The sequence below is a fragment of the Ursus maritimus genome, unplaced genomic scaffold, assembly GCF_017311325.1.
Source record: "Ursus maritimus isolate PB19 unplaced genomic scaffold, ASM1731132v1 scaffold_15, whole genome shotgun sequence".
Taxonomy (NCBI): Eukaryota; Metazoa; Chordata; class Mammalia; order Carnivora; family Ursidae; genus Ursus; species Ursus maritimus.
This window is the reverse complement of record NW_024423897.1, coordinates 4267879-4282546: the sequence shown is the minus strand read 5'-3', so window position 1 is coordinate 4282546 and position 14668 is coordinate 4267879. Positions and strand designations below refer to the sequence as shown.

The 14668-nt window shown below is 49.3% G+C and overlaps 1 protein-coding gene across 1 annotated transcript in view; it reads right to left on the bottom strand.

Moving 5' to 3' along the window:
- STK10 (serine/threonine kinase 10) overlaps positions 1-14668 on the bottom strand; it is a 127335-nt gene that overhangs the window by 54183 nt on the left and 58484 nt on the right. Inside the window, exons 5-6 of the mRNA XM_040630293.1 lie at positions 1593-1665; positions 423-617 (exon numbers count right to left, since the gene is read on the bottom strand). Coding sequence (XP_040486227.1) covers positions 423-617; positions 1593-1665 — 268 coding nt within the window. The remainder of the gene's footprint in view (positions 1-422; positions 618-1592; positions 1666-14668) is intronic.

The window sequence follows — 14668 nt, the reverse complement described above, 5'->3', positions numbered from 1 at the left end:
TGAACATTGCTGTACAGATGGGGACATGGAAATCAGCAGAGCAGGGACTCGCCAGAGGCCACATAGCAAAACAGAGAAGCGCTGGGGTTGAAGCCTGAGCCCCCGTTCCCAGCCCAGGCTCGTGCCCCGTGGCTGCCAGGGCCTGTTTAGACACTTGCTCCCGCAGCGGCACCCGCCTCACTGGATCACAGAGTCCGCTTTGATGGACAGCCCATGCCAAGAGCACAGAGGACAGGAAAAGGCGTGGAGGGCCCAGGTAGCTCAGAAAGGCCCGGAGACCCCCAGGCCCCGACTCCTCCCCCACCCTGGGACCTCGCAGGGACAGGAGAACCCTGGCACTCCACCTGCCCCATCCCACGTGCCCCGTGTCACAGGCCCACCGGCCATGCAGCAAACACCCTCAGGCAGGCCTTGCTCCTTACCACTTAGAAGGCGAGAGCAGAGTGGGGGGATCTGACTTGGCAATCTTGAGCAGGACCCGCATGGGGTTGAGCTCATGGTGCGGGGGCTCAATCTGGGCCATCTCAATCAGAGTGATGCCCAGGGACCAGATGTCGGCTTTGTAGTCATACGGGGTGTCCTTCATGGTCTCACACATCACCACCTCAGGGGCCATCCTGAACCAACCAAGGGACAACAGAGGGCTAAGAACCTGGCCTCCACAGGCACTTCTCAGAGACTCAGGGTCAGCGACCACCACAAGCCAATGTCAGAGGGCTGGCGGCACTCCCGAATCATGATGTGCATGAGGGTCCATCCCACTGTCTTCCTTACGATGGTCTTCACTCAGAAAGATGCCTTCCGAGGGGCTCCACCGCCACGTCCTGCCGCAGGTCCGACGCCTGCCACAAGATGGCAGCAACAATCCAGAACGCAGAGTCTGGGGAAGGGGCGGGTGGAGGCAGAGGGGAAGGTGCCCGAACCAACTGGGGGACCAGGCGGGTGCAGACAGAATACAACAGCACAGAGAGAAGGGATGGGAGAGAACAGGAAAAGGAAGAATAAAAGGGCAGAGAGAGAGAAAGAAAGGGTGAGTAATAAGCAAGCAGGAAAGGAGCCTAACTCCCGAGTGAGTGCGCGTGAAAAACAGAAAGTAATGAGGTGTGAAACTGAAAGAGTTTTCGTGTTTGTTTTTTTTAAGTAATAGTTTTGGAAAAGAAGGAAACACAGTGGACTAGAGAAGTCCAGAGAAACTTCACAGGAGGGCAGGTACTGGACTTGTTCGTCCTCACAGTCCCAGCCCAGGGCCTCCCATTCAATCTGTACTTGTAATCAAGAACTGAACCATTTTCTAGGGGTTCCTGTTTGGGTGTTCTTAATGGAGCATTTTCTATATGCATCTTCCCATTTAATCCTCACAACAACCGTGAACCGTGATTTCATAGAGGAGGAAACTGAGGCACAGGCAAGCTAAGCAACTTGGCCAAGGTCACAGCACTCGTGAGTGGTGCGGCCTGGGCTCCGACCCAGCAGGCTGACTTAGGAGCTCTTGCCACTGTCTTCTCTCCTCTACAGCAGCCAGAGGTCACCTTGGGGAGTCTGAGGTTCGCCCTTCAGCCCACCATTCCCTTTCCAGAAACTGCACGACTCACCAGTAAGGCGTTCCTATGAAGGAATCTCGCTTCTGCAGAGTTTTCAGATTCTTGGCAGACACCCCGAAGTCAGCTGCAAGACAAAAATCAGATAGAGTATGCGATGGACATTCCTGCACCCACAGCCCCGGGGTGTGAACTCAGAGACGGACGTTCCAAATCAATTAACAGATGCCATTTTCTACCTGGCAAATTTATGACCATTAAAAATAGATCTACTGCTGTAAAGATACATAGAGACATGAACTTTCCTTCCTGCTACTGAGAGGATAAATTGAAGAGCCTTTCAGGAAAGCAGTTGGGCAATAAATCGAAAGAACCTTTAAAACACCCATACTCTCTGATCCAGTAATTCCAAGTCTAGATATTTACCCTAATGAAATAATCTTAAACATAAAAATAGTACACAGAATGGCGTCCGTCAAAATGCTATTATAACAGTGACGAATTGAAAAGAGCCCTAATTGTTTGGCTTTAGGAGTGATTTTAATCAGCAATAATTGTGCCTCGGGTAAACATCACTGGTAGGATACTGTCTCTGCACAAAGCTGAGGGGTGACTTTAAAACTTCTGCACAATATATAACATATTGTCTTTTCCAAAAAGGATCTAAGATGGCGTATCAACACGCGCGCGCGCACACACAGTAAGATAAACCAAGAAATTGAGAGAGAGGTAAGAAAGATAAGATAAAGGGTAAACAACTGAACAGATTAAGAAAAGTGTGATATATGGGCATATGACAGAGTATTTTATAGGTATTAAAATTAGTTTTGAAGTATTTTTATTCAATATTTTAACACTCAATTATACATATTAATACATGTCAATATTAAGGGTACTTGGGTGGGCTCAGTCGGTTAGGTGTCCAACTCTTGATTTTTGGCTCAGGTCATGATCTCAGGGTCGTGAGATCGAGCCCTGCGCTGGGTGTGGAGTCTGCTTAAGATTCTCTCCCACCCTTCTGCCTCCACCCAAGGCAAGACAAAACAAAAACATCAATATTAAGCACTTAGTATGTATTTAATATACGATATTAATATTTAACATGTATTTAAATGTTGCAATATTTAGCACAGTATTAAGATACTGTATTTATATACTATTAAGGTTAAGTAGGAAAGGGGAGGGTACACAGTTGAATTTATCGTATGGTCCCCATGACACTCCCCTCCCTGCAAAAAAGGGCAAAAATCTACATGAACTGACTTGGAGGAAATACACCAACTTGCCAAACTGGTTGTGTATGGATCATGAGAGTAGACAAGGTTTCTTCTACTTTTCTCAAACCTTTAAGTTTGCCAGGATGAACATGTATGACTTTCAGGACTAACATAAATAAATAAAATGTATCTTTAAACACACACCCAACACTACCAGTCTTCTTTCACACGCCCACTACTACGAGAAGAATCCAATGCCATGAAGAGAAATCTCCAAATCTCCTGTCTTCAAGGATAAAGTTTCATTTTTTTTCATTTTTTTAAAATAGAAATAAGCATATTTGTTGTTATGTTTTTAAAAACCTTCCCAACTAGTAAGTTAACATAAACTTATATGGCACAAAAACAGGTAACTTTCATCTTGGTTAAAAAATAAATTCAGGGGGCGCCTGGGTGGCTCAGATAGCTAAGTGTCTGCCTTAGTCTTAAGTCATAATCTCCAGGTCCTGGAATTGAGCCCCATGTCAGGATCCCTGCTCAGCAGGGAGTCTGCTTCACCCTCTCCCTCTGCCCCCTGCTCTTGCATGTGCTCTCTTTCTAATGAATAAATAAAGTCCTTTTCTAAAAAAATAAAATTAAAGTAAATAAATACATAAATTCAGGAGCAGGGCACCTGGGTGGCTCAGTGGGTTGAGCATCCAAATCTTGGTTTCGGCTCAGGTCATGATCTCTGGGTCATGAGACTGAGCCCGACGTCGGGCTCCACGCTCAGTACGGAGCCTGCCTGGGATTCTCTCTCTCCCTCTCCCCACTCCCCCTGCTCATGTGCTCTCTCTCTAAAATAAATAAAATCTTTAAAAATAAATAAATAAAAATAAATTCAGAACGAAGCAACACCTTGAGCAGACTGGTGAGGCTTAATCCAAAGAGAAGCTGCAAAGCTGCGTAAGTACCCGCCAGCCCAGAAGCCTCTGTCTAGCTCTGGAAAAGAGCTGGCCCGAACCACAGTCACATAGCAACTCTGTCCTGGAGAGCTTCAATCAGACCCACAGTTTCAAGCCAAGAAGGAGCATAATGCTAAGAGCATGGGCCTGAATCCCAGAGAATCGGTTCCAGTCTTGGCTCTTCTATTTCATTGGTTCAGTCACCTATTCATTGGGGTGCCATCCGGAGCCAGACATTGGCCGGGAGCGAACTAAGCGAACTAAGTCCTTGCCCTTGGGCAGCTCAAAGTTTAGTGGTGGAAGCAGACAGCAATCGGACAAACACCAGTAAGTATATATTCCTGATTGTAAAGGGTGGAAAGATGGGAGCACAGGGATGGGGGAGTCCACAGTCGAGAGGTGAGAGGGCGCAGGGAGGGAAGGGAGTGCTTGGAGGAAGCACAGTGGAGTGCTCCAGGCTATTCCTTCGTTCAACGCAGAGTAATTGAACATCTGTTACGTGCCAGGCACTGTTCTAGGCACAGCGCTGAACCAAACTCTCCTCCCTCTCGTGGCTTGTTATTCTAGCAACGAAAACAGGCCCCGAACAACCCCCATGTGATTCACGGTGATTGCGGGGCAGATGGGCGGCTATTTTAGACAGGAAGTCAAGATCTGGGGGAAGATATTTCCAGACAGGGATAACAACCTGGCCAAAGAGCCTGGAGGGGCAGGGCAACGTGACTGGAGGGAGGGGAAACAGAAGCAGATACGTGGGAGACAGGCAGGGGTCAGGACAATTAGCAAACCTCTGACCCTCAGTGTCCCTGTCTGTGACACAGAGGTGGTGATACCAGGAGAACTCCTTTGCAGGGTCGCCAGGATGGATTAAATGACACACATAAAGCATTGGGCTCCAAGCCCCGCTCCTGGTAAATGCGCTCTGTCCGTGGGGCACGTGAGCCGGGAGAATGTGAGGCCAGGGCATAGCTGAGGCTCCTGGGAGCGGTCAGGAAAACTGGTCTCTGAGGCCAATGCCGAGTAACCAGATAGTAGCTGCCCGTCAGCCACAGGCCCGGGGGGACCATCTGGCCTGGGGAGGGACCATCCGCTGCTGCAGGGGGAGGTACAAAACCAGGAAACCCAGACAGAACCCTGCTCGGTGGCTGACTACCTGGGAGGCCAGGACAAGTCACCACCCCTCTGGGCTCCTCGGGGAAGAATGTGCCCCGCTCACCTTCTCCCTGCGGGCCGCCTGGGGCCCACCTCCCCTGCAAACACCAATAATGGCTGGCACATCATCCTAGGAAATCTTCTGGGAAGAACAGTGACAGCCTCTCAGACCCAGCAGGGAGCCGGGAGCCACCACCCCCCCACCCGGGGTCTCCGGGCCCTCCCTTAAGCAAGAGCCAGCCAGCCTTTGGGATAGCTGCTCCTTCACCCTTCTGCCCCACAAGATGGGGCCCACCCAGGCAGCCCCTCCCTGCAGCCCAGGGACCTCAGGCTCTGGGAATGTAGTTTGGACCTCGACAATCCAAAGGGGGTTTCCCCCCAGGCAGTCTTTTCTAATAAAAATACTCCTCTCTCCCTCTTCCATTTTACAACAAGAATCCGAAACAAGGGCAGCAGGTGCGTGGGGACTGTTTCATAAATTATCACGTCTATAAGCGAAGAGTCCATTTCTGCCTTGTCCATAGCCGCACCCCCAGCACCGCATCCGCCACACCAAACGCTGTCCCAAATGAACCACCGATCCATGGACGGCCAGACTTTGCTACACTACCCTTTAAGTCTAGAAAAAAACAACACTGACTTTCAAGAAATATGTTTGACAGCAATTCTCTTTCTAGAAATAGATCCTCCAAGCCAGATGATAACATATATGGAAGTTTACAAAACTTCAAAAGAGTAAATAAAAAAAAGAGTATTCGAAAGAGTAAAAAAATCGAAAGTTGCCGAGCTATTGCTAGAGCTTAGCTGGCAAATGGTTAAGTGATGGCACAGTCCAGCCGTGAGCCACCGTGCAGCCCTTAAAAAGAATGAGGTTGCATGCGTGTGTACTAACCTGGGAGGTTGTCCCCAGCGTGCTGCCCTGAACATGTTGCTGACTGGTCCTCGCATATAACAGAAGGCAGAGCGCGACTGCAGGTGTATTTTAAAAGAACGACACACGCATACTGTGCGTGCGTACACACCCCACGCACAGAACAGGGTCTGCGAGCTTACACAGCAAACTTCATAGTCACCACCTCCCCAGAAGCGGGGTTTTGGTGAGCACACCGAGGGGGCCTTACATTTTTTAACTTTAGACACTTTGATTCTTTAAAATGTCTTTGATAAACAGTACGCACCACCTTTCTGGTTTAAAAAGCTGAAATGCATGTGGCAGAAGTTTTTTAGGTTTGTGGGTTTTTGTTCTTGCTTTTTGAGTAAAACCCAGTGGGAACCAGGATGTGGTGAGAGCACTGCGCCCTTGCCAGGCGGTAAGCTGCACACGCGACCCGAAGGGCACACTGGCCGCAGGTTAGTAACAAAACCCTGAAACACTGCACACACCCAACCAACAGTTCCAGCAAACACTGCTGTTTACTGAGAAGTGAGCAGGCCTACTGCACCGTGCGGACGTCTGCGGGTCCCTTAGAGCCTCCTCGGTGCGTCATTTTGCGTACCATCTGCATGTATATTCCTATGCATGTCGTTTCTAGCCATGACCCTTTGGGGCAAGGAAAATTATTATCCCATCCCTTTTTTTTTAAAGATTTTATTTATTTATTTGACACACAGAGAGAGAAACACAGAGAGAGAGCATAAGCAGGGGGAGTGGCAGGCAGAAGGAGAGGGAGAAGCAGGCTCCCCGACGAGCAGGGATCCGGATGCAGGACTCAATCCCAGGACCCCGGGATCATGACCCAAGCTGAAGGCAGACACTTAACCAACTGAGCCACTCAGGTGCCCTATTATTCCCCTTTGACAGATGAGAAGACTGAGGTTTAGAGACATTAAGGAACTCGTGGACGGTCACCCAGCTGTAAGGACAGACATGATGCTAAGTCTGTGCTCTTTACCACTACCTGGTCCTACCTTTCTGCGCACAGAAAAAACACTGAAAGGAAGCCTACGGGGTACATTCTGGCCGCATCAGGAGTGACTTTTGTTTCCTTCTCTGTGGGTCTTATTCCAAACTGTCTGTACAACTGTATCTATCTATATACTCACTTATGTATATTTTCTTCTTATTACCAAGGCAAAGCTGCTTATCAAAAATTCAAACATTTACAGATGAGAAAGCCTCCATAATCCTGGCAGAGATAAACATTTACGAGTTTGCTGCATATAGCTCCAGATTTATGTATATAAATAAAAAGTGTATGTGTAAATAAAAACACTTTTTAAAAATGAAATCAGATTAAACATGCTATTTTGCAGCTTGTGTTTTGTCCCCTCACATACATATATACACTTTTATAAGAGATCACACATTTTCTACAATGTAATTTTCAACAGCTAAAGAAGATTCCATTGTATGATAATACCGTAACTTATTTAATTAATCCTCTACTGGAGTAAATTGGATCGTTTCTCATTTCTTACTGTTGAAATATTGTTGCAATAAATACCACTGTACGTATCTTTCCAAATATGTGTAAATGTCATATACTATTTTTATAATCAAAAATTACGTACACAATATAAGAACAATTATATATTATACACATACACAGGGCTGTGAACTTAGAATGTATGCAGATATATAACAAAATTTCTCATCTGTCCCCTTAACTGTAGACCACCAAAGGAATCCAAGATAAGAGGAGTCTTTTCCCAGATAATGCCAGGCCAGTTAAAGGCAAACCATGTCCAATAAGAGCTCTGTACCCTCCCTCCCCTCCCCTCCTAGACCCTCTACCCCAGGCCAGTGAGTCTGTAGGCCAGCGTGGGCAGGGCTTACCCTGGAATTCTAGGTCTGAGAACCTTCTAGATGGTCCTCAACCAGAGGTGGTGCCAGTGTTCCAGGATGTGTTTGAAAGTGAATGGGAGAAGGGGCGCCTGGGTGGCTCAGTTGGTTAAGCCTCTGCCTTGGCTAAGGTCATGCATCAGGGTCATGGGATCGAGCCTCACATCAGGCTCCCTGCTTAGTGGGGGTCTGCTTCTCCCTCTCCCTCTATCCCTCCCCCCTGCTCATGCATGTGCTCTATTGCTCTCTCTCTCTCTCTCTCTCAAATAAATAAAATGTTAAAAAAAAACAAAAAAAAGGAAAAGGAAGAGGAATGGGGGCAGTCTGGTTGTCACAACGAAGAGGAGTGCTCCTACCATTTAGTGGGGGAGAGCCAGGGACACGACCTCCCTAAGGCAAAAACTGTCTCATCTAAAATGCCAGCTGTGGCCCTGTGGACCAACACCAGCCAGGGTCCTCACGGTGCCCACAGGGAAGGCAAGCCTAGAGAGGGTGTGGGACCTGTTGACCCTGAGGCAGGGTTGGGAGAAGGCAAAGGCTCTGCCCCCCAGCCCTGGAACCCCATGGGCCCTCTTCCTCTGGATTACGGCTCCAGCTCATTAAGAGGGAGGCTCCACGAGGGCACCCAAGTGACTTCTCTTAATTATCAGGGCATTCTGCCTTCCCAGGAGTGTCATGGAAACGGCACCTGGCAGGGAAGCGAGAAGATTCTGTGATCTGAGACTAACTGCTTCGTGTTTCTGAGCCTGTCTCCTCATCTAGTAAACACGCATCCTGGCATTTAGCCAAACAAACGTGAGGCGGACCCAACTGCTCGACCTCTCCGTTTCTATGTTCATTTTCTTTTGTTTTTTAGACACACGTGACCACTACAGAGGCCTTTGTTTTCCCCCTCATCCCAGTCCACCCTCAGCCTCCTAGCCCCACTGCCTTCACTGACTCTCTCCCCTCCCCTACATAACCTTGTCTTTTTCTAGTATTTTCTCCCTCAACCTCAATCGCACATTCAGAACTTCGTTCCTGCTTCCAACAGGCTATGTCAGTCTACGGCGGACAACAATTCGTTCTTCAGGCCAGTGCAAATCTTCTCACCTTCTGAAAAACCATCCATCCACCCCAACCACGCTGTTCACAGACAGGAGGAGGGATGGGTGGGCAACACTTCCATCTTGCTACCTGACCCCGCCTTCCTTCTCGGGGGCTGCCACAAGCTGGGCCAATCAGAGAAGCCCTCCTTACTAGACCCCGTTGATTGGTCCAGAGGTCTGAGCCCGTGCCAAGCTAAGCCAATCAGAGTCCTTCACTGGGATTGCTGACTCCGAGACCTGACATGGTGAGGTTCGGTTGTCCTGCAGGAGGTGATACTGAGAAAATTAAAACTAGCCCGAGCCAGAAGCTTCGTGGTGGGGGCTGGTCTGAGAGCGTAATCAACATGCACAGAAAGGCAGACCAGAGAGTCTCGGCAGCTTGTGTTCCAGGGTCCAGCTGCCCCGGATGCCCAGCTGTATCTCTTCACCATCACAATTCTGTGTATCATACGCACACATTTTCCTGTCGGCCTTAAATCACACGAGACCGGTTCTCATCATTGGTGCCAAGAGTCTGAAATAGGGTAATGGTTAAGCACATGGGCTCTGAAGCCAGATGCGCTGGTCTGAAGCCCAGATGTGCCTCTTACTGGCTGTATGATTTGGGTTAAGTTAACCCCTTTTTTAAAAAAAAATGCCAGATATCTCTCCTCTGTAAAATGTTATCACGGTCTTTGAGGACTAAATGAGTTCCTACATAGCAAACACTGGCTCAGTTCATGGTAGCCAGAGTGAAAGAACCAGGACACCAGCCTTCCAGCAACAACACACAGGAATTCTGGGTTGGGGGTCAAGGTGGGTGTGAGAGGCAGGTAACTGGTTCCTGCCAGGCCCACTTGTCAGGCCTCCTGTGGATCGAGAGGCCTTTGGGAATTAGGAATCCTACAGTAATCATAAAATGATAAAGTAATGGCAATGCTGGAAGCTACTACTGATTTGAGCACCTACTATCTACCAGGCTCTGTGCTGGGCATTTTGATTTTTAGGCAAGTCTAGACTTCTGCTCGGAACCTGACAAACCCCTCAGGTAATATTCAACTCCCATTTTCAGAGGAGCACCGCTGGGGAGAGGAACACAAGTTCTCTGGAGAACAGGGAACGTTCTCTCTCATGGCAGCTGCTCTGAGACATTCCTAGGCCCAACAAAGAAACCGAACATTCGCCCGCCTCTCTGACGTGCTGGGCACCTACAGACCCTTTGCATGCACTGTCTCACTATCACAGCAAGTCTGTGAGAGAGGAACTATTACCACACCCCTGAGTTTGAGACGTTGAAGCCCCAAAGGGTTAAGTGACTTGCCCAAGGTCATCTAATGAGAAGTGGCAGATCCAGGACAAGAACACAGTTCTTCAGACTCCAAAGTCCACCCCCAACTTCGTAGCCCAACTGTCTCAGGGCAGCAGACACTCTTCCTTGCTCTCTCGGCACCAGTGGATTCCCACCAGTCGTCAAGAATTGCTTCACAGCCACTCAGAGCTAGAACTTGTGCTTTACTTGGCAACTATCAAATGAATCTCGGGGAAGTCTGCTATCCTTGACAGAAGTAAATATTTAACACAAGGAAGAAGCAAAGTGCCTAACAGCATAACACTGAAACTCCCTGTGACAGTACTTGGTACACTTTACCCTGCCCGTCACAGTAGCCCTGTGAGCTGGGTGTATTGTTACACCCATTGCACAGATGAAGGAACTGAGGCTTGGATAGTTAAATACGTTTCTCCAGCTCAAATTGGCAGAGCCAGGATTTGAACCAGGCTTGTCTGTGTCTAGAGCCCACGCTTTGCTCAGCTCACCCTGCTGCTTCTCATTCTATTTCCGCTCCAGGGAGAAGCACAGACATTGTCTCCAACGAGGTGACCCCCTTACTTGGGAGAAAGATCTGCTAAGCAATTCTCACGGATCCCGGAGTTATATAAGGACACGACGGGGAGGGGGCCTCAGGGGCCCAAGACAGTCCCAAGACGCTAGAAGAGGCAGACAAACCGACACCCTTCCTCCCAGGCCTCCTCCACTGCTCCGCCAGGCTGCAGATTCCAGACCCAAGGGGGAAGGGGAATTTTCCAAAACAGAACAACAGGCCTCAGCAGGTCTGCACCCCACGGCTCCCAGAGCTCAGCGAAATTGTGTAAATACTCACACTCGGCTCTCCCTGAACTTTTTTCCTTTTTAATTGGCTTCCTGGTTTTCTCAACTGCATATGCCAGGTCATTTGGAACCCTGGTGCACCCATCTGCTTCCATCCCACCCGCTGCTAGGCTCTGCTGAGATTCTGCAGTCTGCTCAGCATGTCAGAGCCCCCAGATTTCGGGGGTGTGCAGGGGGAAATGAGCACCCCCCGGGGACATCTCAGCCCGAGGCTGCTGGGGCCCTCCCTCCATCCCTGTCCCTGTCCCTGCCAGGGGTTCCCTGCTCTGACTGGCTGCTCCTGCCCCGGGTTTGCTGTGTTCTGCCTCTTCCAAGTGATAAGTTCTTGAAGGCTGAGCTGCAGGTTTCCCTTGAATCCCGCAGAGCACAAGAGACTCTCTTCTCTGCCCCCCACATACTCCCTGAGCCTAAAGGCGAAGGCAGTCCCCAACCCGGCCCCTCCCTGGCCCCCCACACTCTACCCCGGAATGAGCCACTCCACGGGCGGCTGTGGAGTCAGGAAGACAGGAGTCCCAACCCTGCTACCCCTTCTCGGTGTCCTCATCTGTGCTGGTATAGTCCTTACCCCCTCACACCCCTGCCCAATACCCCTGGAGTACTGGAGTGCTGGTTAAATGAGAGATCTAGAAAGTGCCTCCTCTAATGGCTGGCATCTAGTGGGTGCTTCATAAACCCAATAAATCGGCGTTATTTTTATTATCAGTCCCCCCAAAATACCCTGCTGCTCCTCACCTCCCTGCCCCTGCCCGCTACGCTACCTCTTCCTGGACTGGCCTGCCCAGTCTGGTTTACCTGGCAAGTATCTATCCACCTTTCACAACTCAGCGCAAACTACCCTCCCACGAAAACTTCTTCTAAACCCAAGCCTCCAGGCCCAGGTGGAAGAACAGATCACCCCGTCCATGTGCTCCCTACCCCAGCACCGGCTCCTTCCCCAGCCCTGAGGCTCCCACCTCTCTCTCCACTGCCGGAGAGTTCTGCAGGAGCAGGAGAAGGACGAGGGTCTCATTCCCTTCCCCGCCCAGCACAGGGCCTGGCACGCAGCAGACACTTAAGGAAACAACAGTAATTGCAGCTGGCCTTTACAGAGCTGACTACACACGTACCTTCTTGTAACTGGCCTCCCAACCCCCTGACAGACGTTTTATTACCATTCTCATTTTACAGGTGAAGGAATGGAAAACAGCATAGTTAAGTGACTTTGCCACGGACACACACCTAGAGGCAGACTTGGGATCTGAACTCAGGACTCTGACTACAGAGCCCATGTTCTTAACCCATCCCAGGTCAAAGAAGGAACGAGAAGGAAGAAAAGCCACAGGGATGTGAACTGAACCCCAGGAGACACAGACCCTGCAAGTATCAGGGACTCTGGTCTTCGGGACACAGAACGGAATGCGACCCTGCTCGTGCCTGATACGAGAAACTTCTTCATACTGATGGTTTCAAGACAGAACCAACCCCACCCTCTGGGCAACAGAACATTTCTAACAAGCTCCCACGTAACGCTGGTGCTGCCACCGACCACACTCTGCATGGTGAGGGTCGAAAGTAGTGGTTATCAAAGTGGGGTCCCCCATCAGCAGCAGCAGGTGGGAGCTTATCAGAAATGCAAATTCTGAGGCACCTGGGGGGCTCAGTTGGTTAAGCGTCCAGCTCTTGATTTTTGGCTCAGGTCATGATCTCAGGGTCATGGGATGGGGCCTCGCCATCAAGCTCCATGCTCAGCCCAGAGTCTGCTTGAGATTCTCTCTCTCCTCTCCCTCTGCCCGTGCCCCCTACCCGGCCCTGGCTCATGCTCTCTAAAATAAATAAATAAATTAAATAAATAAATAAATAAATAAATAAATAAATAGGGGTGGTTTTTTTTTTTAGATTTTATTTATTTGTCAGAGAGAGAGTGAGCACACGCAGGGGGAGAGGCAGGCTCCCTGCTGAGCAAGGAGCCCAATGCAGGACTTGATCGCAGGACCCTGGGATCATGACCTGAGCTGAAGGCAGATGCTTAACCAACGGAGTCACCCAGGCGTCCCAATAAATAAAAGGTTAAAAAAAAAGAAGAAATGCAAGTTTTGGGGTGCCTGGGGGGGCTCAGCTGGTTCAGTGTCCAACTCTTGGTTTCTGCTCAGGTCATGAGCTCATGGGTTGTGGATGGAGCCCCGCATCTGGCTCCACACTCAGTGGGGAGTCTGCTTGAAGATTCTCTCCCTCTGCCTCTCCCCCCACCCATGTTCTTTCTCTCTCTCAAATAAATAAATCTTTAAAAAAAGAAAAGAGAAAAGAGAAGAAAAAAGAAAACAAAAGAAAAGAAAATTAAATGCTTGGGCCCCAGCCCAGACAGAGCCCTGGGGTCACACCCAGCAATCTGCGTGTTAGGAGCCCTCCAAAGGACTAAAATGCACTAAATCTGAGAACCTACCAGCCTTGCATACATTTTGTAAGGCCCAGCCCTACCCTAACCCATCAGCTCAAAGCACATGTGGAAGTGAGTGCAGTGATGTGGGCCAGCCCTAAGAAGTGAGCCAGTGGCCCTGGGGTCAGCAGGCAGGTCCCCATCCTACCTGAGCCTCAGGGCCCTCCAAGCAAGAATGCTGGGAGCTGCCCTCCTGTGGTAGATGTCCTTGATCGTACTGTACCATTCTGTTCCAATCCTCATGCCTATCCCTGCAGTTCTCCATCACACAGACTCAACACCGTGCAGTTTCTTATGAAAATAATTCAAATGTCCCTTAAAGCCACAAAGGTTCCACTAGAGGAACGACAATATTGACATTCCTATGTTGGAAGGACAGGGGTGAGGAAGGGGGAGGTGTGCAGATGAATGAATGATTTAGCTACCAGGAAGAAGTTACTAGAAAATAGAGTGGAATGCAATCAAACTGGTAAACAAGAGAGTATCCACTCCCCAACACCGAGCTGTACACCCCTCTCCGGGCAGGGAGGCAGACCTCCCCTGGGATGACCACCAGTGCCAACAGCCAGGTAACGAGACTGGACGTACTGGCTTTCCCCTCTAAGCCTTCCTGTACTATGTAAATTTTGTATAATAAACATGTATTATTTTTTCATCAAACAATAAAAATCATTACTTAAGAAACAGCATGATAAGCATATTATTTATCAATGCAGGAGGAAACGTGAGAAGAGTTAGAAGTGTTGTCACTGGAAACCCATGAGGAAAGAAGGTGGTGGGAGCAGAGGAGGCGCGCGCGCGCGTGTGTGTGTGTGTGTGTGTGTTATTTTGGTTAGAAAAAAAAAGTGTGAAAAACACAAAGAACTTCTGACACCTGCTCAACATAGAGGAACCCTGAGCACGTGACGCTGAGTGAAATACACCAGACACCAAAGCGCCAATGACCGCACTTACGTGAGGTTCCCTAGAGCCGTCAAAATCAGAGACCAAAAGCAGAAGGGAGGATACCAGGGGCTGGGGCTCGGGGTGGGGATTAGTGTTTAATGGGCACGGTGTTTCAGTTTGGGATGATGGGAAGTTTCCGGAGACGGATGGTGGTGATGGTTGCCCGACAACATGAATGTACTTCATGCCCCCGAACTGTGCGCTTCAAAGCTAAGAGGATAAATTTTATGTTGTATATGTTTTACCACAATTTTCTTAAAAAGCTCAAGGAGAGAAGAGACATGAAAATAAAAAAGGTCTGTTCTGATAGATACGCCTGATGTACTATTTTCTATCTGCGAATGGAGGCAGACTCGTCCTTCCATCTGTCACACTCGCTCAAATTCTCTTGACTAGAAGCAGGAGCAAAAGGGCAGAGACCAGCCCCTCCCACAGCGCACACC